This window comes from Nomia melanderi, chromosome 3 (genome assembly GCF_051020985.1).
Source record: "Nomia melanderi isolate GNS246 chromosome 3, iyNomMela1, whole genome shotgun sequence".
Lineage (NCBI taxonomy): Eukaryota > Metazoa > Arthropoda > Insecta > Hymenoptera > Halictidae > Nomia > Nomia melanderi.
The window spans coordinates 5,385,515-5,408,261 of NC_135001.1; the positions used below are offsets into that span (position 1 = coordinate 5,385,515).

General features: G+C 50.0%; 1 protein-coding gene across 2 annotated transcripts in view; it reads left to right on the forward strand.

Moving 5' to 3' along the window:
• Positions 1-22,502, forward strand: part of nAChRalpha1 (nicotinic acetylcholine receptor alpha1) — a 104,225-nt gene extending 81,723 nt beyond the window's left edge. For both annotated transcript variants that reach the window (XM_031990825.2, XM_076366389.1), the window contains 3 exons: positions 6,297-6,477; positions 13,613-14,683; positions 21,877-22,502. In XM_031990825.2, coding sequence (XP_031846685.1) covers positions 6,297-6,477; positions 13,613-14,683; positions 21,877-22,080 — 1,456 coding nt within the window. In that variant the 3' untranslated portion in view covers positions 22,081-22,502. The remainder of the gene's footprint in view (positions 1-6,296; positions 6,478-13,612; positions 14,684-21,876) is intronic.
• Positions 22,503-22,747: the final 245 nt, after the last annotated feature.

Below are 22,747 nucleotides of genomic sequence, written 5' to 3' on the forward strand. Positions count from 1 at the left end.
CTGACCGTTCTCGCGAAATCTACGACGATCTTTTCCTCCCTCGAACGGGATCCCGCTGGGCTTCGGCCTGCTCGTTTGTCTTGTTCCGATAAGTCGATCGTTACGATACGCGTATATACTCGATTTCAATGAACTCTCGTTTCGCAACCCTGTTTCTCTCGAACGAGAAAAGAACAACGCTCGCTCGCCGGACGTCGAATCTATGACGAGCATCTTCGAATTCGAACGAGGAAACGATGGAGATTTCGAAATTGCCAAGTTTCTCTTCGGTGGGTCGATATCAGCAGCCTGTAATCGACAGATTTATATCCCCCGATATCCCCGTTTTCCCCTGACACGGGAACAGCCCCTGTTTTCTGGCGTCCCTTATTGTGATTTACGGCGACGATGTTTCCATTGCGAAGCCGAACTGTCGCATGTTTCGCGAGCAACGTTCACGCAGCCGAAGCTGCTCCCGAAAAACCCGGAAGATATTCGTCCGGTTTAACGCCGCGCACCGCACGCGCAGCTCGCGAGCCAGCCTTTTCGGGGCATTAAGAGGGATTCTGTGTTTCCCCGGGACGGGTGTTAATGTTTATGGTGATTTATGTCGTTCTTCGTTCGCGGGAAGGCTTCCGCCCAGTTTCCATTACGGTCCTATCGGCTGGAAGAATTCGCGACTCACCGTTACTTGCCGGATTCGCGGCCGCGCGCGCCTATCGATTCATCTAACCAGAACCGGTTAACGTACCGTGGATACTGAAATTAATAATTAAGATTTCCTTTGGCCCGCCCCGGACGCGCTCGATCGTGTCGATCCGATAACGGCCGAGGCGGCTTCCTTGAACTCGAGGAACGTCGTATCCATAACTCGGGAACGCGGACAAAGGGGAAGCCGGTGCATTTTGCAATTTTTAGGCCGGGAGGGAACGAGCTCTTAAAAGTTCTCGTAACACGCTAATGAGATTCCATGCTCGCCGTTGTAAACTACGAATGTAATATGCAGCAGCTAAAACCGTTTACAGTGGAGCGTTTTTCAGCCGGAATCAACGAAAACGCCGGTGAAATTGAGAGGGCGGAGGATAACGCGAGAGAGAGGCTCCAGGCGCTCGCTCGTTCGCCTTCGGAAACCGTATCGGCGGGGCGAAACAGCGAAGGGTGTTTCTAATCCGCTTAAACGCTCCCCGCGTTCTTTATGTACGCGCAAAGTGAATTAAAACGGTCGGTAAGTAGCGTTTGCTCGATCGCGTTCCGTCACAAAATTTCGATAAACCTCGGGCGACGGGCGTCGTTCGGGGAGCCCGAGAGATAGGGGCTGGGCTCGGCGATGGAGTCGATGCTGGGGTCGCGCACAGTGGTGCCTTTCGATGAAAACCTACCCAAAATTCAATTTTCGAAGTATACGGCGGCGTTTTGATGATGTAGTCGATTTATTGTATACACATTGGTGCATCTAATATCGCTTAAGTTTTTTTAAATATATTATCTGGTTATGGGGATATAAACTATAACAATTGACTAAATTTTGAAGCGTCGAAAATTGGAGCCCCTTTAATGGACCAGGGAAAGTTTCTTTTAACGAATTTCTTGTTTGAAAGACTTGACTATTATAATAGATGATACGCGTATGTATTATACGTAAAAGTAAAGTTAGATGACCTCGAATTTACCTTTGCAATTCTTTTCTCAATGTACCATAAATCTTAGAAAATGTTCCCAAATTTGTCCCATTTTGAGATATTTAAATTTAGAGTATACTCTATGCAATATGTTTCGTTAAATCGTTTTAAAGATTTCTCTGGCATTAGTAAGGTTGATATGTTTGTAAAAATTTAATATAAAACGAAGAAATTTATCTAAATCGTCGATGCAGTCTTGCCTAACAATATTTTCGAAATTATACCTTGACAAAGCTCAGTTTTAGAGCCATTGGTTCAATAATTCTTTTAAAAGTAAAAAGTCATTCCAAAAATGTTTTTCAAATCAACAACCCATCGGATTCGATGATTTAACAGCGTAAATATTGTAAAAAATTGAAAAACAATCATTCTTTACAGAAATCTGCTTAAAAATTATGTTTCTATCATTGACGTTAGATTAGCCATTTTGTAATTTTGCATTCTCCATAAAATATTCATACTTAGCAACTCTAAAAATATAAGTATACCAATTTTTATAAAAATCCTATGAGATTACGAATTTTGGCCGGAATTTTTCGTTAAAGGACACCACTGGCCGAACGGCGAACGGTTTCCACGCCACTGAGAAACGTCCTCCCCTCCGGCTCTCCACCCCAAGAGTCACGCTCAATGGCAAACTAAATCTCAAGGTTTAAGGCGAGATACATGCGGCTTCCCCCGGACCAACGGCAGTAAATTTCCCGACTTCGATACGCGTTTTTCCTTTATTCCCGCGCCGCGGACCGTGCGAGGGTGCATCGAACCTGAAAACGAACGGGACGAAACCGGGATGAGTGGCGGAGGTGCCTAAGCAGGATCAGAAAGAACGAGGGAAGGAAAAGAGGCGGGAAAGCTGACGTCACCCTCCGAGTCCCGGGATTTTATTTTTAATTCCGAACGAGGATCGAGCCCGAGCACGCGCGGTACAATTGTTTTCGCGAAACAACGGAAGAAACGGTCCCCGGATGTTTTTATCCGGCGTTCCTCGACGTCTCGCGGATTTCGTTTACACGATTCCCGTGAATTCTTGCCGCGAAGACCGGAATTCGAGGGGGAATTCGGTCGGAGTGAAACGGAGAATGCGCTCTAACCGGGGATTCCAGTGTTCTCTAGCGGCGGAAGATTATTTATTCCATTATGCGAGGATATCGTTGAAAAATACGCTGGAGACACGCCGCGGAGTGTTCCGCGGAACTAGGAGACCGAACGCGCAGTTATTTTCGACGTAAACGGCGACGTTTCACGCGATCCCCTCTTCCCTCGCAATCTTTATCTCCTTCATCCCTCTTTCATCCGCTTTGTATGGATAATAAATGGAAAACAGCGAAACGAGGGGGGGGGGGGTCGCTAAAAATTGAATGTCCTCGGCTAGATCTATGGAAGGACAATGTACCTTTTTTCCGGGGGTTCGATGTCGGCCGAGTAGACAACCGCGCTTAAATGGGACGTCAACTTTGAAGATTTACACGGCGTCTGCTCGCAAGAACTGTCACGCGGGGCGCTGTCTGCCAGAAAAAAACATGATTAATCGAGAGGACCGAAACTTCTTTGGCGCGACTTCCACAGATTCCGAGCTCCGCTCTCCTCCTCTTCGTCTCGCTCTCTTCGCGGAACGAACTTTGCCTGTCCTCGTGCGAAAGCGAGCTTTATTCGAGGACCGTTTCGTGGTTATTGGACTCGCTTCCGTCATGTTTTTGCGTTCGATGGGTTTCCCTGGGCCTGGTTCAACCGGACACTTGGTAATTTGCGGACGCTCGTTATCATACCGCGATGCAGCGAGCTCCGCAACCAACCAAGTGAAATACGTCTTCGAGGAGGAGCATCGTAGTTCACACGGACGACGTGGACGCTGGTCGTTACAGTCACGGTTCGCGCGTCTCGAAGCGTGTCGCGTTAAAATTTTTGTCGCGGGTTCACTCAAAAACGACGACGAACTGTCCGGGAGCAGTCTCGCTTCCGAGACAAAGCGCCGGGTACTGCAAACTCGAGCCAGCGCGTTTAAAACGTCAGCCATCGGGCTGTTGCCGCGAAATTATTGCTCCGTCTACGCATTGTCCTCGCCAACGGCATACCGCTCGTCCGCGTTCCAGGGGCGCGGGCCGCGAATATCGACTTCCGGTCGCCGCCGCGAGCAATTTCGTACGGTTAAGCTGGAACGGCGACCGCGCCCGCGCTTTGCTAATTTTCCGTGCATCGAGCCACGCTTATGCGAATTAGGACGGCTCTCTTCGTCGCACAGTTAACGGAATCATCAAACACTAGATATTTGATATGAAAATTATGTTTTGTTTCTGTAGCGTTGTGCCAGTTTTCTGCTTCTGTTATTATTGTGGAACGAACGTCCATTCAAATTTTGTACGGCCAAACTCATTTGAAAACGTCGCTTAACACTGTTCCAACGTAAATTAAACAGACAACCCTTTCCTACAAACAAGAATGTAAACAATATTTTGGGTAAGCTTTCAGACTTTCACATGAAGTTCATCGAATTCTAGGGAAAGTAGATGTTCTACGATAATAGTAGAAGCAGAAAAGTAATATATACAGAAACAAATAATTATGTTTCTATCGAATGTCTAGTGTTTGACGATTTCGCCACAGTGTGCGTCGTTCAGGCCTATAATCGTTCGTGGCGCGCTGCCACGCCACCGGTGCTCGGACCGCGATCCAATCGATGCGGATTACGAGCCGCGTTCGTCCTTTCCGCGGGACTGGCAGTCCAGTATGGTTTCCGTGGACGAGCTTCAGCATCCTCTTATCATGGAACGAGTAACGAGAGTCTCTAACGAGTTCTCGATCTTGATTTTTCGTTCGTTTCGTCCGAAAGTTGCTTCCCCGTTCTTGTAACCTCCATTGCGCGAAGGTCTCGATTAACTCTATTAAGCAGAAATTTGGCTATCCGTGAACTTAATAATTCAGAGTTTCGGATCGCGCATCGGAACTCGTACAATCGAGTCTCCCGTACGAACACGCTTCGAATAACTCCTTCGCGAGCCTCCGTTTATCCGGTCTGTCGAGCGGCTAATTAAATCGGATCATCGAAGTTGCAGTGTATTCGAAAGTTCGCTGTTCGAAAGAATCCGGGGAGAGAGGAGCGCGATTAGCGGTTGCCCGCAAAGCGCAGATGACTCGAATTGACTCGGCCAAGCTCGCTTAACCTGATTAGTGGCGTGGCGGCTGGTACAGGGGTTGAAAACTGTATTCGGAACAGAAGTTCCGTCGCAAACAAACCCGTGCGCGACAACCAGCGGCTAAAGGCTGACGGTAAATGCCGGAAATCCGCTTGTACGCGTCTTCAAAGCGGATTACCGCTGGAATCGCGTTGCAATTTGACGCCTACAACGCATCCGCCCGGCGACCTTATCGCTTTCCCGTTTTTGACGCCTTGAAAGCACTCGTTTCCCAGTAACCAGGGCTTTTCATTATCGCGGCGAATCTCTTTCGAACAGTTTTGCTTCCGATTAAACGTGAATCGAGCGGTTCTCGATGCAGATGCGTCTTTTAATTCGACCGTTACAAGCTGCCGTCGCGTTTCCCGCGGCCGAAAGCGGAAGAGAGACGGCGCGGAACCGATCGATGGAAAGTGGAAAGAAGATAACGTAATCGACACGCGACGATACAATCCGTTTACACCTCGTTTCCGATCCATGGACATTTTTCAAGCTCCCCCGCGAATTTCCGCGGATAAAAGAGGAAGACGAGGGAGCGAAAGAAAACGGGAAGGAGTTTATTTCGCGATGCACGCTTGCAATCTCAATGCCCCGCAGCGTTCATTCATCCTCGCGCACGCACACCGACTCCGTCATGGAATTCCGGCTATATTAAGATTCAAACCCGGTTTCCCCACTAATTTTCTATATTCCGCTCGGCGCCCGAACCTCTTTCCCGCCGGAGATTTATTGAACGCGCCTCGATCGGGCGGAAGCAATCACGCTCGATGTTGCGCGCCGAGCGAACGCGATCCAACGATCGCTTCATCCCGATGTTTACTCCGACACGCCTCCGAATCGTTTAGAAAGTTTCCCCCTAAATGTCGAGTTCGCAGGCGAGTCCGTATCTTTCGGCGAACGGTTGACGAGGCGATTTCGAGTCCCGAAAGTATCGCGAATCGGCGAGAAACGAGCGACACTCGCGTCGCGGCTGATAAAGGAGGAACGCGAAAATAGCGCAACAAGTGCAGTTGCGGCAACGACAGCTGCTGCTACAGCCGCGCGTATTATATTAGAAATCTTGCCGCGTTCTCCCGTCCGAGTTTACTCCTTCAGCACTCCGGTTTTTCCTGGGTCGCGACTCCGTTGCCGCCCGGACCGTACGTTTTCACGTTTCTCTCTATCGTCTGCTCCGAGGATTTTCCTCTGTCTTATCGTCGACATCGCGCGGAAGCGCATCACCGGAATTTCTCCTCCTCGAGATTGCCGTTTCCCACGGAATAACGACGATTGTCTTTCCGTCGCTTGTTTCTGTGCGATGTGATTCCCCGCGGAAAATAGAAAGTTTCTCCTTCGTGACCCGAGCGAACGATCGATAGCCGGATCGGATGCGCGGATATCGTCCCCGGAATCGCGTAATTGTTTCGTACGGCGAGCGGAACCAGTGGGAGGAAACATAAATCAGGTTGGACGTTAATTTTGTTTTCAGCGCCGACGGCAACTACGAGGTGACCATTATGACCAAGGCAATTTTGCACCATACGGGGAAGGTCGTGTGGAAACCGCCGGCGATCTATAAATCATTCTGCGAGATCAACGTGGAGTACTTTCCCTTTGACGAGCAGACTTGCTTCATGAAGTTTGGTTCGTGGACTTACGACGGGTACACGGTGAGTAATAAGATTTTACTAACAATCCGTTCGCGGTGGCGATTAATCATAGTCGCGGAATTCATCTGAGCCGAGACATTTGTGCCCTGTCGTTATCACGTTTCGCGTACACGCCTACGAAACTCGTCTTTCGACGCGTGATTACAACTAGTGAAATCATTCGTCGCATCGCGCGGTTCGTGGGCAGTTCTTATTTTCAAACTGTTGCGAGGCGAAAAAAATTTCCCTGGCGAAGCTTGTGCGATTATACGATGTTTCACGAAATTGATCAAATACTTTCCTGATACTTGTTATTCAATCAAAATGTAGCGACTAATTATACAGTTTTGGAAATGCATTTCATCGATCATTAAATTGTTATCTTAACAAAATAAAAATACAGGACATAGTGCAAGTATTATGTATTAGTACAATAATGAAACAATAAACAGAATGCTGAATTTTATCAATAACGTGACTCAGCGTCAGTTTCAATATTTTGTATATCCTTTAGCGTCAATAACACCTTGAATTCTCCAGGGCATACTTTCAACGAGTTTTTATATTATACAGTTGTAATTTGATTCCACTTTCCAGCTAGCGATGCGAACAAAGAGGCTAGGTGACCTTTTTCGAGCGTTAACTGTTCCAAGTAAGCCATATTTCAAGGAAACCAGGAACAATACTACTGTGATCAATTCCGTCGGTCACTGTATCCACGAGAATCGATCGTTTCACGATCGCGCGATGCCGGCCATCCATCTTCGACGTTCGTGGTCGATAAATGCGAGCCTTTTAAAGCTCCGATAGACTCGCAGACTGCCTTTAAAAACTAGCAACTGGTCCGGATAGGCGAGAATCACCGTATCATCGACGGTCCATTTATATCTGCGATCACGGACTACATCTTCCTCGCGTATTTTCTTTTACAAGGCTTTTATTCCCGTGCCCGAGCCGATAGAACGATACGCCGGCCACCATAAAAATCGAGCGACCGGGCAAGGAACACCGCTCCTCGGCGAAACGGTCCCCTTATGCATTAAACATTTCACACGCAAATTTTCACGCATCGCGCACTGTGTAAAGCTGACATCGGTGCGCGGCTTACGGCCCCGTAAAACTTTACGCCGAGTAAAACAGTTATTTGTCCGGCAACGCCTCCGATGCGTTCGGTTTCGGGAAATCAATAGGGATTGCTCGCCGAGGATACGTCTTCGAAGAATCAAGTCGGTTCTTCGGGGATGGTCGCAACGATGTATTTATCTTTTGAAAAAGTGAGGAACAAATTCGTGTCTCGTGTTGCTTACTTATTCTTCCACAGCAAAAGGTATCAGTAATTAGAAATGATTCGGTATCGCCAACAGCACCTCAAAGCGTGAACAGCACATCGCGTCACGGCTCGATGGATTTTTTACCCGGCGTTTCAGTAAGTCGATAGTTTCACTTCCAAGAACCACCAGTGTCGTTACCAGGATTGCGTTTTGCGGGAGAACTGTTTGGAAAAGGGTCGACGAATCGGCGAAACGCTTTCTTGGAGGAGAAGTCGTTCCAGAAAGCCGGGAGAGCTACGGAATTTCGTTGCATTAGACGTCGCGTCTGCTCGGAAGGAGTACGGGGCTAAAGAAATCCGAGTAAAAAGCGAAACGTTACGACTCGGCCAAGATATGCAAGACGCATCAATGGAATTTGTTAGATTCTGCTCCTTCCAGGCCGCGCTTTTTCGCTCAGCTTCGAGTCGAGTCGGGCCGCGCGCACTTCCTTTCTCGTCCGACGGATTTATTACATTTATTCCGTTCTTACATCCCGGTCTGCTGGCCCGCTCGCCCACTCGCTCGCCTTTGCTCTCGGTTTCATTAATTCCACGCACGCGTGACCGTACACTGAGCGGAAATTTTCACGGGAGCGATTTCACGGGGGTTCCTATTTCGTGACGCGAATCGGTGCAGGCTTTCAGCCGGGCTGTACGCGAATTAGTCTCGGCCGTCGGGACGATCCCGGAACGATCTCGGAACGATCACGCGGCTGATCGTGCCCCGGCTACGTGCTCTATCTTCGTTCAATCTCGGAGAACTTGGAATTCTTCGGGCGACCCCGGTGACGGCGAGGATCCGGTGACATTTTCGCGGCGCGTTCGCTCGCGTATTTCTCATGGAGATCGATCGCTTTACGGGCCCGCCGGTCATATTTTGATCCGCGTCCGGTTACGGGCCAATAAAGTATTCCTTGAGAGACCGCCGGTCTCGCTCGCTATAAATTCGGTCACGCTCGAAGTCGCTTCAATTCCATCGGAGGAATAAGGAAACGCCACGAGAACGCCACCTTCGAACGCCGACCGGTCGAAGGGCTGACGTCAAAATCGATCTCAATAAATTGGAATAGGACCGGTCGAATTAGTTTGAATTCGGAAGATGCTCGTGGCAGGGAAAGGATCGTACGTCATCGCGCGCCGCGACCTAACCTGTGCGATATCTCGGCGAGACACGGGCTCGAATCGACAGGTGCATTTTTCGTTCGGCCAATAAGCTCGCGGAACGCAAACGAGGTCGGGGCTGGTCGAATGCCGTCGAAGCGGTGGGGAAAACGGCGGCGCGGACGCGGAACCGGAAAGAACGTTCGTTTAACTTTTCACGCCGCGTCTAAACAATTTATTACGTTAGAAGTTACGTTGACAGTTCTATTCCCCGGTGTTTTTCTTTCATTCGTTTCGTGGCCCAGCCGTTACGGATCCCCCGAGCATCTGGATTCCAAAGCATTCGAATCGCTATACGTCTCGCTCCCCGCGGAATAATTCATGTCGCTGCAGAGCCACCGCAAATCTTCGATGAATTACTTAACCGGTCGCCGTGCCTGGTTCTTTCGCTAAATTGCACGTGACGGGAATGTTTGTTCGCCGGTGAGCGCGCCTAGCAGGCGTGTTATATATTCATACGCGTCCGTCTATGATATTTTTGCAGCTGTCGCGATCCACTTGCCCAGCAGGATCGCCGGCGCGATGAAATTTCCACTCGTCTTCGTTCCCTCGTTACCTCGCGGTCGATCGATAGACCGGCGAACGTCGCGGGGATTACGCCCCGCGTTCGAACAGTTTCGACGACTCGTCGGCTCCGCCCCGTTTCTTCGTCCGGCGAACGAAGCGTTCCGATACGATCCCTATCGTTTACCCGCGGAACGAAACACCGGAATCGATTCGTCGTCGGCGATAAACGCGGAGGCGTGGTCGTTCGATTAAAAAATTCCATAGAGTACCGGTTGTCAACGTCGCCGCACTCGCGGGATCGAATTGTTTGCCGTGGCTCGCACCGAGCGAACGCTCAAAGGGAGCGCGTACAAAGTGCCGTCGCGGAGTCTCGGGGACTCGATGCTCGGGAAAATCCGAAAAACAATAGATCGTCGTAAAGTTGGGCGGAATGGAATCCATTCGGTACCCTCGTCGCCGGAAGAGTAACCATTCTCGACAGAAGAAAGTTCGTAGCAGAGTTCGCGCCAGCCACTTTCCGACTCCCCGTTTATCTCTTCCAAGCAATCAACCGTCTCTGTCTCGCTGATGAGACGCGTTACCGCCGAACTCCGCCGGGGATTTGTTTCCTACGCCGGTTCTATTAACATCGACGGCTGACGTTTAGTCCGCGGCTCCCTTCGATCCCCGGTATCGCTCGGAACTAGCTGAATCCTTCGGAAGAATGACGGGCGCAGACGTCGACGTCGATAAATCGCTCGCGTCGTTGAATCCCGCCGTTCTGTACCATCGGCGATTTTTATTTTCGTGCCTGCAACCGATCGCTTCCGCTCAGGTAAAACATCCATTTCCCCGAGCGTAGCCCGTGCCGCGCCGCGCCGTTCGACTGCGAGCAGTCGATACTCGGCTAAGGAACGCAGCCACGCGTCGATAGAACGCGAGGCTTGCCCGAGTCCCGTTTCAACCGGAGGCCGGTGCGTTGCTAAGGTAACTCTTTCCGTTTCCGTTCTCTCGCGATTCTCTGCTCGCGCCTTTGCCCTCCGACGTTATTCCACGTCGCATCGATCGAAACCGGGATCGAGATACTCTGTCGTAGGGTTTTCGACGCGTCTGTTAGCTTAAAACGAGCCACGCTCCACTCGCGAGAAATATTTCACGCCCTTCGGTCTTCCTGCGGACGTATAATCTCTTCGTACCGCTGGAACACCGTGTCAGCCATCGACGAAACGTCACGATTCATCGGCGCCCTTTTTGAACAGTCTTCTCGCTTCACCAGCGATCACTCTCCCCCCTCCCCTCCCTGTTTCATCACTTCGTTCGTCCCTCATTCGGACACCGATGAAACTTCTCCTCGGCAATCCGCGAACGCGCGCGTTCTGCGACTGTGCTCGTCGCGACGCAATCGGATCGAGCTACTATCGTTCGACCGACGATGTCCCGTATTAACTATTCCACGGATTTTTATGCATTCCTGGGAAATCCGAGAATGCGATACCGCACGGAACCCACGCTATTCGAGGATACATATGAAACACCCGAAGCGCAGTGCGGTTTAGAGCGTTCGATAGGAAAATTAATTTTCTATCGTATTTAAATTTGCGGAAAGCTACGCCGTCTATTGATTATCGATGCAATATTGTTACCGTTCGATTCCTGCCCGATAAAAGGTATCCGTTTACATAGAAACACGAAGTCGTAGTCTTGAATTGAAATTGTTACGGTCGACGCACCGCGAGCTGGGTTTTTAACCCTTTGCAAACGAATGTCGACACTGCCGTGTTCAAACTCTCATATTTTTAATACTAAGTTACACACAAACAATAATTACTAAAACAACAAAAGATCAGTATATTGTTCCTTTTTTCTCTGTTATTTAAACATTCGATATGTAAACATACAAATGTAATTTGACAGGATCTGCCTTAGGTTTTGTATACCATAAATAATCTTCATCCGCAAAGGGTTAAAGAGAATAATTAAGAAACCCTGAGAGGAACTTCCGCTTTGAGACTTTAAATACTTCATTACATGTTCGTACAAAGTATACGCGAATATTATTAAGATACGAGAGCAAGGTACGCATAGACGAGTGTACCCGAGCGATTTTCGATATTTCGTTGGCAGCCGTCGCTCGGAAAATACGATACGAGAAAAATAATTCACCACGAAAGAACGGATCGGGATGGGTTTGGGCTCCTCGAGGAGTTCCCCGTGGTCTCTCCCTGTGATCCCGATGACCGTGCGACCTTTCCTTGGATGGACAGATTTATCCTTTCCCGACAAATCCAGCTGTCCGTGGATCTCACCGCCGAGCAACCATTGCGGGAATAAATCCCGCGTCTGGAACGATAAACCGGACCGTTCTTGAGCTCGACGTTGCGGTCAGTCTTTCCAGGCACCCTCTTTCGTTCTCGATTCCGTCGTGTTCGACCTCGCTCGTTGAAATCTGAGGAGATCTGCTTTCAGATCCTCTCCCCGTAAAAATATGAAATTCTCTCGCAAAGATACTCCCTTGTTCCCTGTTTCTTCCTCGATAATTGAACGCGATCTTCTGGCGAACGGATACGTCCTTCCGGAGAACGATCGCGAGTGCGAGGCACAGATTTTAAGGATTTAAATTCGGTACTCGAATACCGCCCGATAGCGCCTTTGCTCCGCGTCGATATTCCCCTTTAAATCGGTGGCTTTCGATACGGCCATCCGTAGCTCGTTACTCGCTTTGTCCAGGCGCTTCCCCCGACAAAGGGTGCGCGCGAGACATCGATTAGAAGCTCGACCTACTTGGACGCATCGATGGCATTATTTTCTTTATTTCCTTCGAGACGGTCGATCCCGGTTCAACAAGTCTCCCGGAAAGCCTGGGATAATTATAGAGACACGGCTTTTCTCGCTCCGTCGGGATGTCGGGGGCGCCGACATCGACCGACGGTTATCCTCTCGCGTTGCCCGGTCGCGATCGGGTTCGAAGTGCTCGTCGGCCCGCTCACGGACGAGACGGAGGAAACGCGTTGAGGTTAACCCGAACTGCGGTCTCCCCGTGAATCCGGCGATCTCAAGGAGACCGGTCCACCGGCGAGGATCGAGGCGCGTTTCGCGACTGTCGGAAGTTCGACCGGAAACGGAGAGATTTGGCTCCACTTCTAAGAGTTTATTTCCGCTCCCGGATACGACAGGTTCGATGGAGACGGAGCCGGAAAGGGGGAGCTAGCCCGGCAGCCACCCATTAGAGGTATCCAATTTCATTGGTTCGCTCGGCTCGACTTTTTCCCGAATTCTCCTCCGGGCCCTTTTCCCTGCTCCTTCTCCCCGCACCGTAAGCGGTGCTGTTTCTCGTGTTGAACAATTGAACCCAGCGTAGCGCGAAAGCGAACGAAATCGAGTGGGCGGAGAGTCGCGCGGCGCGTGTTCCGGAAATTTTCTTCGAGAGCGGCTCGGGCTGATTAAAAACTTACGCTCGAGCGAGGTATCGAAAGTTTCGGATTAAGTTGCAGCGATTTGTTCGGGGGATTTTCTATACGTCTCCGGTGGCTCGTTGCCGGTCGAAAGGAAGTTCAGGTGAACGGCTGTTCGCGTCGGATGCACCGAATAAAGTTTTGATAATTTTATCGGGCGAAAGTCGAACGACCGAGAGTCGACGCACGGTACGCGGTCCAGTGAAGAAACATATAGAAACGAAGTTTTATGTTTCAAGAGAACGAACTTAGTAGAGGTGTTCAGAGATAAATGATAAATTAGAAAATAGCGATAAAGCAGAGAAAAACGGTATTAAATATGTGTAATCGTTTATATAGTATTAACACGTTGACTGCCACAAAAAGCAACAGCGTTTTACGTATCACTTATCCTTTTGTAGCAAAGATAAATAGGAATAATTATTAATTATTTGCTACCACAATTCTTACGTTACACTATTATCCAGTTATTTACGTTATTGAATATTTTATAATTGTTTTCAGGTCATTCCGAAGCTCCGGTCAACAGTGGCCCGTGACACTCAACGTGTTAATAATATTCTTTTTATCGTTTCCTACGGAGAATGTTGTTGCCAGTATTTACTTTTCATTGTTTTCTTTTTTTCTCACATTCGCCTACAATCATATCGGTAAGCTTGTACGCCGCGCTCCGGAATCAGGGTTAAACGTGGCGCGATAATCTCGAGAGAAATGGGTGATCGATAAGCATGGCGAAACATGTCCGCAGGTCGACCTCCGGCACCTGGCCCAGACCGAGGAGTCGAACCGTATCGACGTCGGCATCGACCTGACCGACTACTACATTTCCGTCGAGTGGGACATCATAAAAGTGCCTGCCGTGAGGAACGAGGCGTTCTACATATGCTGCGAGGAACCGTTCCCGGATATCGTGTTCAATATTACGCTGCGCCGCAAGACCCTGTTCTACACGGTGAACCTGATCATACCGTGCGTAGGCATATCGTTCCTGTCGGTGCTGGTGTTCTACCTGCCGAGCGACAGCGGCGAGAAAGTGTCGCTTTCAATCTCGATCCTGCTCTCGCTGACGGTGTTCTTCCTGCTGCTGGCCGAGATCATACCACCCACGTCGCTGACGGTGCCGTTGCTCGGCAAGTACCTGCTGTTCACTATGGTGCTGGTCACGTTGTCCGTGGTGGTGACGATCGCCGTGCTGAACGTGAACTTTCGCTCGCCCGTCACCCATCGGATGGCCAAGTGGGTGCGGGTCGTGTTCATTCAAGTGTTGCCGCGGTTCCTTCTGATCGAGAGGCCTGGAAAGGACGACGATGACGATAAGGACGAGGACGAGGCCAGGAACGGCGGGATCGGCGTGATCGGCGTAAACGCGGACGGCGAGCCGGTCGACGACGAGGATGAGGATGACGAGGACGACGACGACGACGACGACGACGTCGAGGCGGCCAACGGGAAAGCTACCGATGGCATGCTCACCGATGTGTTCCATGTACAAGAGACTGATAAGTACGACGCGTACTACGGCAAGAGGTTCAGCGGCGAGTACGAGATACCCTCCCACGGGTTGCCACCCTCCGCGACCAGGTATGACCTCGGGGCCGTGGCCACCGTGGGGACCGTCGCGCCCTGTTTCGAGGAGCCCCTGCCCGCGCTGCCACTGCCCGGGGCTGACGACGACCTCTTCGGCCCGGCCAGCCCCGCTTACGTTCACGAGGACGTCAGCCCTACTTTCGAGAAGCCGTTGGTCCGCGAGATCGAGAAGACCATCGACGACGCCAGGTTCATTGCCCAACACGCCAAGAACAAGGACAAGTTTGAGAGTGTGAGTACACAATTCCAGTCTTGCCTATCCTCTACAGCTGCACGGAACTCCGTTCGAATAGCTGGCTCGTGGTTACTCGTGTTTAACACTAGACCTACCGAGAAGTTAAATTGTCTTTTTCAAATTGTTCTGTAGAAACCTCAACAGTGCAATTATTGAAACTTTGGTTTCCAATTCACTTTGTGTATTGCTGAACCAGTTTCTCTAGTACTTTTTGAGAAGCGTCTGTTATCTGTTGAATAACTGGAAAAAATTAAATCAGGAATGAGTCGTTTCGACTCATCCGGTAGTTCTAGTGTTAAATGTCTCGACCGGTTTTTCATGGAAAACGTTTATCGGTAACACTTATATCCTATTTTGCGTCGCGCGACTAAACAGATTCACTGCGAGATCGATTTTCTCGATTTAATCCGTCTGGTTGATTGAAATTAGCAAGGTTCCGTTTCGAAAGCGCGAGTGCGGATCATCCTCTTTTCCCTTGTATTATCTACGGTAGCGCGGAAAGTCTCTGTATAGGTGCTTGAATTTGAGGTACGACTCGTCATCGCTCGTTTCGAACCCAGGGCCAGAGAGGTTTCGTTCCGCCAAGATTCCGTTCCGACCGGAACGGTTACGGCGGACCGTGGATAGCGCTCGAAACCCGGGGTTTTCGGTGCGCCACTCGAAGCTATTTGTTTTTCCGTTAAGCGGGAGCGGGAGTGAGCACGGGCCAAGATAGAATCGGACCTCCGACGGGTAAGCGCAACGCGGGATCGAACGAGCGGCAAGAGATCTCGCCTGGAATCGATACTCCATTTGGAAAAGTAGAACGATGCGGATGAAATAATAAAAGCATCGCGTTCGCTCGCGTTGTACCGGTGAAAGAATATCGAGCGGAAGGGGGCTAGGGCCGAGGGGATGCTCGGGTCGGGACACGGATCGGGCCGTAGCGTCGATCGAAAGAACGCTCTTTCATCTTTAGCAGTAATCCGCGTCATGGAATCGGAAATGGACCGTGCAAATCACGGTGAATCGAGCTGCCGCGGGCTGTGATTAGGAGTGCCGGGGTCAGGTCAGCGAAAGCAAATTATAACGAATCAGCCGTAGGAGTCGTGATTCGAAAGCCGGATAGGGTGCCGGCAATAGTATCGGGGATGGTATTAATCAGCCGTAAGCGCCTCGGAATCCGATTGCTGTTAATAGCTTCCCTTCCGATTGTTCGCCGCCGTTCTAGCCGATGTCACTGCAGCCGCCGCCGTTCGATCGCGCCGCGCGATTCCTTGTTGCCGCACGATGGAATCTGCCCGAAACTACGCACGCTTTACGGCGAAACAGAGACGTCGCGTTCAGTCGCGTCGCGTCGCGGCGGGGCGTCAAATTCGACGCGAAACGGGAAATTTCCTTGTGCCGGAGACATTCGAAACTGAAACGCGCGGAACGTTTCTGTTCCCTTTGCCGATGGGGAGTGCGTGAAACCGACGGAATCAATGATTTCGCGCATCGATTTTCGCGCGACCGTTTGGCTCGCGGATGCCCGAAAGGGATTTCGTCGCGAATTACACTCGCCTCTCCCGTTGCGCGACCGGGAATCCAGGTAGCGCGTGCACGACCGTACAACGGTGTATAAAGCCGGTCGTACTGAGCCGCGTAGCCGATCGTTACAGTCCCACGGTCATTTTCCGTTTCAACTCCTCTTGAGAACGGCATTGGAATTCAATGAACGCGTCCTCCCCGAGTCCCAAACGCTCCTCCAGTGCGTCGTGACGAGGCTTTTAATTAAAATCACGGTTCTCCGAGGACAGTGGACTGGATTGAAAAAAATAGTTGTTATTTTGTTGTAACTCGTCGGACGCAGAGGGTATAGGGATGAATTTGCAATAAAATTCATTAGAACATTGATCATAATGATGATCATTGTAATAGATTTCATGTTTTTTAAATCAGTTTTCAATTATTTGGACGATAATAACTTGTAAGGTCGGGCGTGGTCGGAGATGATTCTTGTATAATCTTGCAAAGAAAAGTTGAATGTAACCCAGTTCTTTGTGATCGAAACGTTATTCCTTGCAACATGTAAAGAATTCTGAGAACTTTCATTAGCATATTAAGTTTCATTGTTTCAGTAGATAACAAGCAGTATCGTTTAGTGCAAGTGTTATTTTAATCAGAAAAGTATGCAGAACATTTTAAAACCAAAACGGATGAAAAATATTGAACAGAGTCATCATGACATCATGCAGAAGAAAATCTCTTTGTGAGAAATGCATCTTGGCACATCTAACTTTTGATGTTTACTACAACTACAAACTTTACTAAATTATATTAATCTTTCCGTTTCCGAGGTTCTCAGACATTCAACAACCGAAATACATAAAACCGATATCGATTCGGGGAAGTCGATTTCTCGGCAAAACGACACCTACTTTCCCGATTCATCCCACCGTGCGCCGTTTCAGCCGAACAAGCGCGGAACGCGGCCGAATCTCTTTCGTCGCCGAAAGAAACAGAATGTCTACACGCCGGTCGCAAAGACAAAAGAACGGCGTGTTCTTTGAGGACGATGCCTGGCTGCTGGTTAGCGTATTATTAGTTGGGCAAACGCCTTTAACGTCGTCGGCACACTTCCGCCTCGCGTCCTGTCGTGAATAGGCGAAAGTTAACCAGCTCCGAGACTTCGCTTTGACTTCGCGCAAAGGCCGGCTCGTGCCGCGTTTAGCTCCGACGAACGCGGAAACGCGAAGCGTCTGGCCGATAACCTGACCGATCGCCACCGTTTCCCCATCGATCTCACGGCGTACGGCTCCCGGCGATACGCTCCGCGCGAACATCGGGGAAATCCAAATTTTTCATTTACCGCCGACTATGTTAACGACTGCGTCCGAGCGAAACGGGAGCACGGCTCTTGCCCGCGAAAAAATCCTCAAACGGATTAGCTCTATGTAGTTCGAGTGCTCGTTCCGCGTAAGTTCGTTTCCTCCTTCTCACTCTCTCTCTTTTTCATTCTGTTTCCCGTTGGTCCGATCTATGGCGGACTCATTCCACTAGAGCACCACCACAAGCCTACGCGCAGATTAGGCGGCATTATCTTTCCGCGGCGTGGAAAGTTCGTTGCGCCGGGCGTGCTTCTACTGGAATCGTTCGTTAAGTTCCGACGAATAATTCTCGCAAAATTTCGGAAAAACTACAAGAGCCCGGCGAGCGCGAGCGGCGTGGTCGCGCCAAGTTTCCGGTACGGTCGACTCGGTTTCCCAAGTTCCGTCGCGCGCCGCGAGTGTAAAACTCCGGAAATTGGTTCAGACGTCGACGTCCTCCCGTCCCTGCGCGGGGAATTTCGAAGTTGAGACATTCGTCCGGGCGACCGTAAATTCGAACGAATTTATGCTTCCTATTTCATATTTGCGCGGAACGAGCGCCGTGACACAGTTCCGTCGCGTATCGAGTTTAGTCGGCGCTCGCTCCGCGGAAACCTCTCCGCGCGAAGTCTCGCGTGCCTGGAGCGCGTCCGGTCCAGAGAACTGTACCTAAAGTACGCCCTCCCAAGTTGCCCGAGTACCTGCAAGTTAAAGCTGCATTGGGGGAAGGGGAATCGTTCGCTTGCTCCACCCAATTCTGTCTGAGAAAACTTCCAGCGCAAGGCCTCTGATAGAAAAATTAGGGTTACCACTTTAGGTACACTTTCCTTTACAACGTCAGCTATTTTCCTTATTATTTCATGCGAAACGCTCACATTTCTCGTCGAGATTATTACCTCTAAAAAGATCAACGACGAACGCACTTCGATTATGTACTCCTCGTTCGACTTACTTCGTTCGAGAAGTAATTTTCTATCTAATTTGAAGAAACATTCCCCTTTTTGCCTTTGTGCAGTTTCGTTTTGTCGATAGTCGAGCAGCGGGAGACGTACTTTGCGTTTAGACGCGATCCGCGAAGGATAAACTCATTCTTACCTGTTATTTCGGCGAACAACTTCGCCGGCTGCCGGAAGTCCGAGTCGATGTTTCGAATGGGCGAGGGGCAGGGGGTCGCGTCAGTTGCCAACTTCGTGTTTTTAGCAGACTTTGCGCAGTCGACTGATCCGCGGGGGGCGACGAAGTTCGTCCGGTGGTTCGGCTACCGAAAATATAATTTGTCCGATGACGTGGACGCGTACCGACGGAGGCAGCTGTCTCCAGAAAGTGTCGATGAATATCGTTTTCGTTTTACCTTGGAGTAACGGCGCTATTATTACGCTCCACGTTCCACTTTTCCGATATTACGGACGTGTTTTATGAAACTTGAGCGTAAAGAGGGTGCTATCAATGCCTGGCTCGGTGAAAACGCGATCGGGCTTTCCTCTGCCTCTCGTATCCCTCTCGCTCGCGTTCCTTGCCGCGGCTGATATTTAATCGATCGCGGTTCTTCCGCGGACACCGATTTTTCCGGAGGCCTGGAGAACGTTTATCCGTGAATTATACGATGGTCGATTTCGGGAGCATTCGATATTTTCGTAGCTATTCGCGATACAGGCGACTAGCAAGTCAAGTCGTTAAAATTTCTGTGATCCTGCAGATGCTTTGATTTCCGCGTGCCACTTCCGCTCGGTTCCGAGGAGTCGAACGCGACTGTAAGCCTAAACTCGACGATCAGGGACACGCGAAATCTAGTTGCGGCTCTCGTGAATTATCGACGCAGACTATCCGAGAACGCACTGCGGCGGAATTCCGCTCGCTGCCAAATCTGCCCGCGTGCGTCTACGGCCGAAAACGCGACGCCAGTTAACCGTTACAAACCCGAAAAACGGTCAAACGAGTCCTAGTCGAACGGCCGCCTCGTTTCGCCACGCTTCTGCCTTCCGCCGGAAACAGATGTGTCGCCGGTGAGAGCAGAAGCGGGAGCAAGCAAAATAGTTGGACGCTGGAGGATCGCAAACCGCTCTGAAATTGTATAATTGTTTCGCGAGCCGTTCGAACACCGCAAGAGTGTTTCGAGCGGATCTCGCAGCTTCCAACGAACAGACATCGCGCTAGCTGCATCGACGAGTTCGGCGACTGCCGTGATCATTAACGACCACCGCTTTCAAATCGGCCGAATAAAGATATTTAGCAACGTAGGTAACTAGAAACTAGCGAAACCTAAGAACCGTGATATCAAATTGACCGTTTGTTGAGTCTGTTCTTTCAGTCACAATTCGATTCGACGCAGAATGTATAATTACAAAATTATACATTTAATATTACATTTTTTATAATACATTAGTACTTTAGGTAACCTTTGAAAAATATCATCTCATTAGAACGCTATGTATATTTATAGTAAAGGGATTTGTCGAGTGAAAAGGGCTGATACTTGTTTCTAATGCTATTTCTCTTCGCCCTAGAACGATGGGTAATTTTATACGAAACGCTCCACATTCTCGCGGCAGTGAACGCGTTAACATCCGATCCAGCGCGTCCCCAAGATGTGTTGGGTCTTCGCGACCTAGCCCGTCACAGGTAATCTTTCTCCCGCGCACAAGAGGCGAACTGTGTTTTACGATCGAGCTATAGTTTCTTCCCGGCCGTTACAACAAACCCGCAACCGGGCTTTCTCCGGCGGCTGTGGATTGGCTCGACGCCAGGGGCTGGTGTCGCGAAGGTGCCGCCGAGAAGGATTTTACTCGGCGTGATCCCGGATTAAACAAACTTTTTCGATCGTCGTAATTTCGTCTCGCCCGCCGGCTTAGTCCGCGCGGATCCGCGACTCGGATGAGCTTGTCGCGAAAAATGGGGCTCTGCTTCGCACAAACACGGGTACCCGCGTTGCTGGCGAGTTGGCGCTCGGGAGGAACGCGAGTCTAATTGGTCGGAACGGTAGAGTTTCCCTTCGAACCCATTCCACATTGATTTCCTGTAGTAACAAGTTGCTCGTCGACGGAATGAACGTTTAACGCGGCAGAAACGAAGCAAATGAACTTTGCACGTTGAATTTTATTCCGTTTTTCTCGGTTCAAAGTCATTCGAAGATCATACCCTGTTACACGCTTGAACTCGTTCAAGTGCCCGCAACGATTGGCATTGGCGTTAACGAATAATTTCGCATTAAATATGTGTCTTGTTAAATATCGAGCGTGTTTTATACTTCCCATGAAAACCGGGAATTTTTCTGAGCTATTGAAATACGTTAATGCGTTTTGTTAGATACTGATTAATTGTCGGTTATTAGGAAATTTCGATGTGATCTGACTCTGTTTAACGTTAAAGAAAATTACGTAACAAATGTACAATATACAGTTGCGAAACTTATCGTATGTCCATAGATATGCAGCAGTGCTTCTGTAGTCAATAACTTTGAACGATTATATCTCCGTAACTACACACGATAAAATAACATAATTCAGTGCTACGAAAACACGTCGACGGTCCTGCATGAGTACAAAATTAGAAATATAAAATCGCGGTTGAAATGTTGCTTTTGTCATTCAAAAAATTTCGAGGTATCCCTATAATGTCAAAGGAAATATAACCACCGTATGTTTAGCTCTATTTCTCGCAACTTCAGTCCGGAGCATTTTTTTTTATCGCTTATACTTTTTAAGTTATCGAGTTCTGCCGAGAAAACGAGCGTTCGGCCGCACTCCGTCCCTCTCGCAGGGACATCATAAAGGTATCGGGCGTCCGTTTTATCGTCCACTTCCTCCCGCGTCGCGGAGGGAATCGAAATAAGTCGATACACCCTCCGGATGACGGATCCGTTGTCTGCGTCGGTTGTTTCCGGGCGAAGGAGTAGGGTGACGGTGTATACGTCGTAAGGGTGCTCGATTGAAACTTCGGAGATAGAACTCGCCTTTTAGCTATGTACATAAAGTCAACCGACTGGGAGCACGTTTATGATGGATCCAACCCGGCGTCGAGTAGATGATACTTCGTCGAGAGACGACGGTAGAAAACTCCGGGAAAATGTATCCCGTTCTGAGAACGGGATAGCACAGCCGCGCGGAAACGCGGCTCGCGTCCTGGGAAACGCCGCGTCGTTTACGACGGTGTTCGGTTGTTGGGACTCGCGCTCGTGACTCCTTGTCCCAGGCAATTTCTGTGCCGCGGGACGGTGGTATATCGGAAATCGGACATCGGATGATACGAACGAAGCTCGTTGCCGCGAATAACCGAGCAGCGAGAGGCGACTAATTCGAATATTCGTTTGAGATCAGTTCGATCGGCAGATTAACTGGACGTTCGTCGAACATTTTCTGTTTCCAGGTGGAGGAGGACTGGAAGTACGTCGCGATGGTCCTCGACCGGATCTTCCTCTGGATATTCACGGTGGCTTGCGTGGTCGGCACGGTGTTGATTATCTTCCAAGCGCCGAGTCTTTACGACACGACGAAGCCGATCGACATCAAGTACAGTAAGATCGCGAAGAAGAAGATGATGCTGATGAACATGGGTCCCGAGGAGGACTAGTCGACGATTCCGCGCGGCCTCGCGCCGCGTCGTCGTCGACGCCGTCGTCGGCGTCATCATCGTCTTTGCCTCTGTCATCGTCGTCGTCGTCGTCATCGCCGTCGTCGTCATCGTCATCCTCGTCGTCACCGTCGCCGACGCCGTCAACGTCGTCCAGTAGACGCCGCCCGCCATCGAAACTGCCGATTTTCGCGTCGACGCGGAGAAGGACCCTCTCTCGATCGCCGCTGCTGCTGCCAGACATGAGTGTCCCCCGACGCACAGTCCGGGGACAGAACGAAACGAACGAACGAAAAGTTGCGCGCGAGCCGAACCGGAGAAAGGGGATTGTCAGTCGTGCGACGATGATTCGTTCGGGTGACTGGTTCGTCGTTCTCATCGGCGAATCCGGTATATCCGAGTATCCGTGGCGTGGATCTGTCCCTCTCCGAACTATGGACCTAGGGTCGCCTAGGGATATCTCCGTGACGAACTCTTCGAAACAGAGAGAAACAGGGAGAGGGAGGGAGAGAGAGAGAGAGAAAGAGAGAGAGAGAGAGAGAGAGAGAGCGTGGGAGGGAGAGAGAGAGAGAGCGAGTGTGGGAGGGAGAGTGAGAAGAAAGTGAATGAAAGGAAGCTAAAACGAGGAAAGTGGAACCGCGAGTGCTCAGAAGAAGGATGAAAGTAC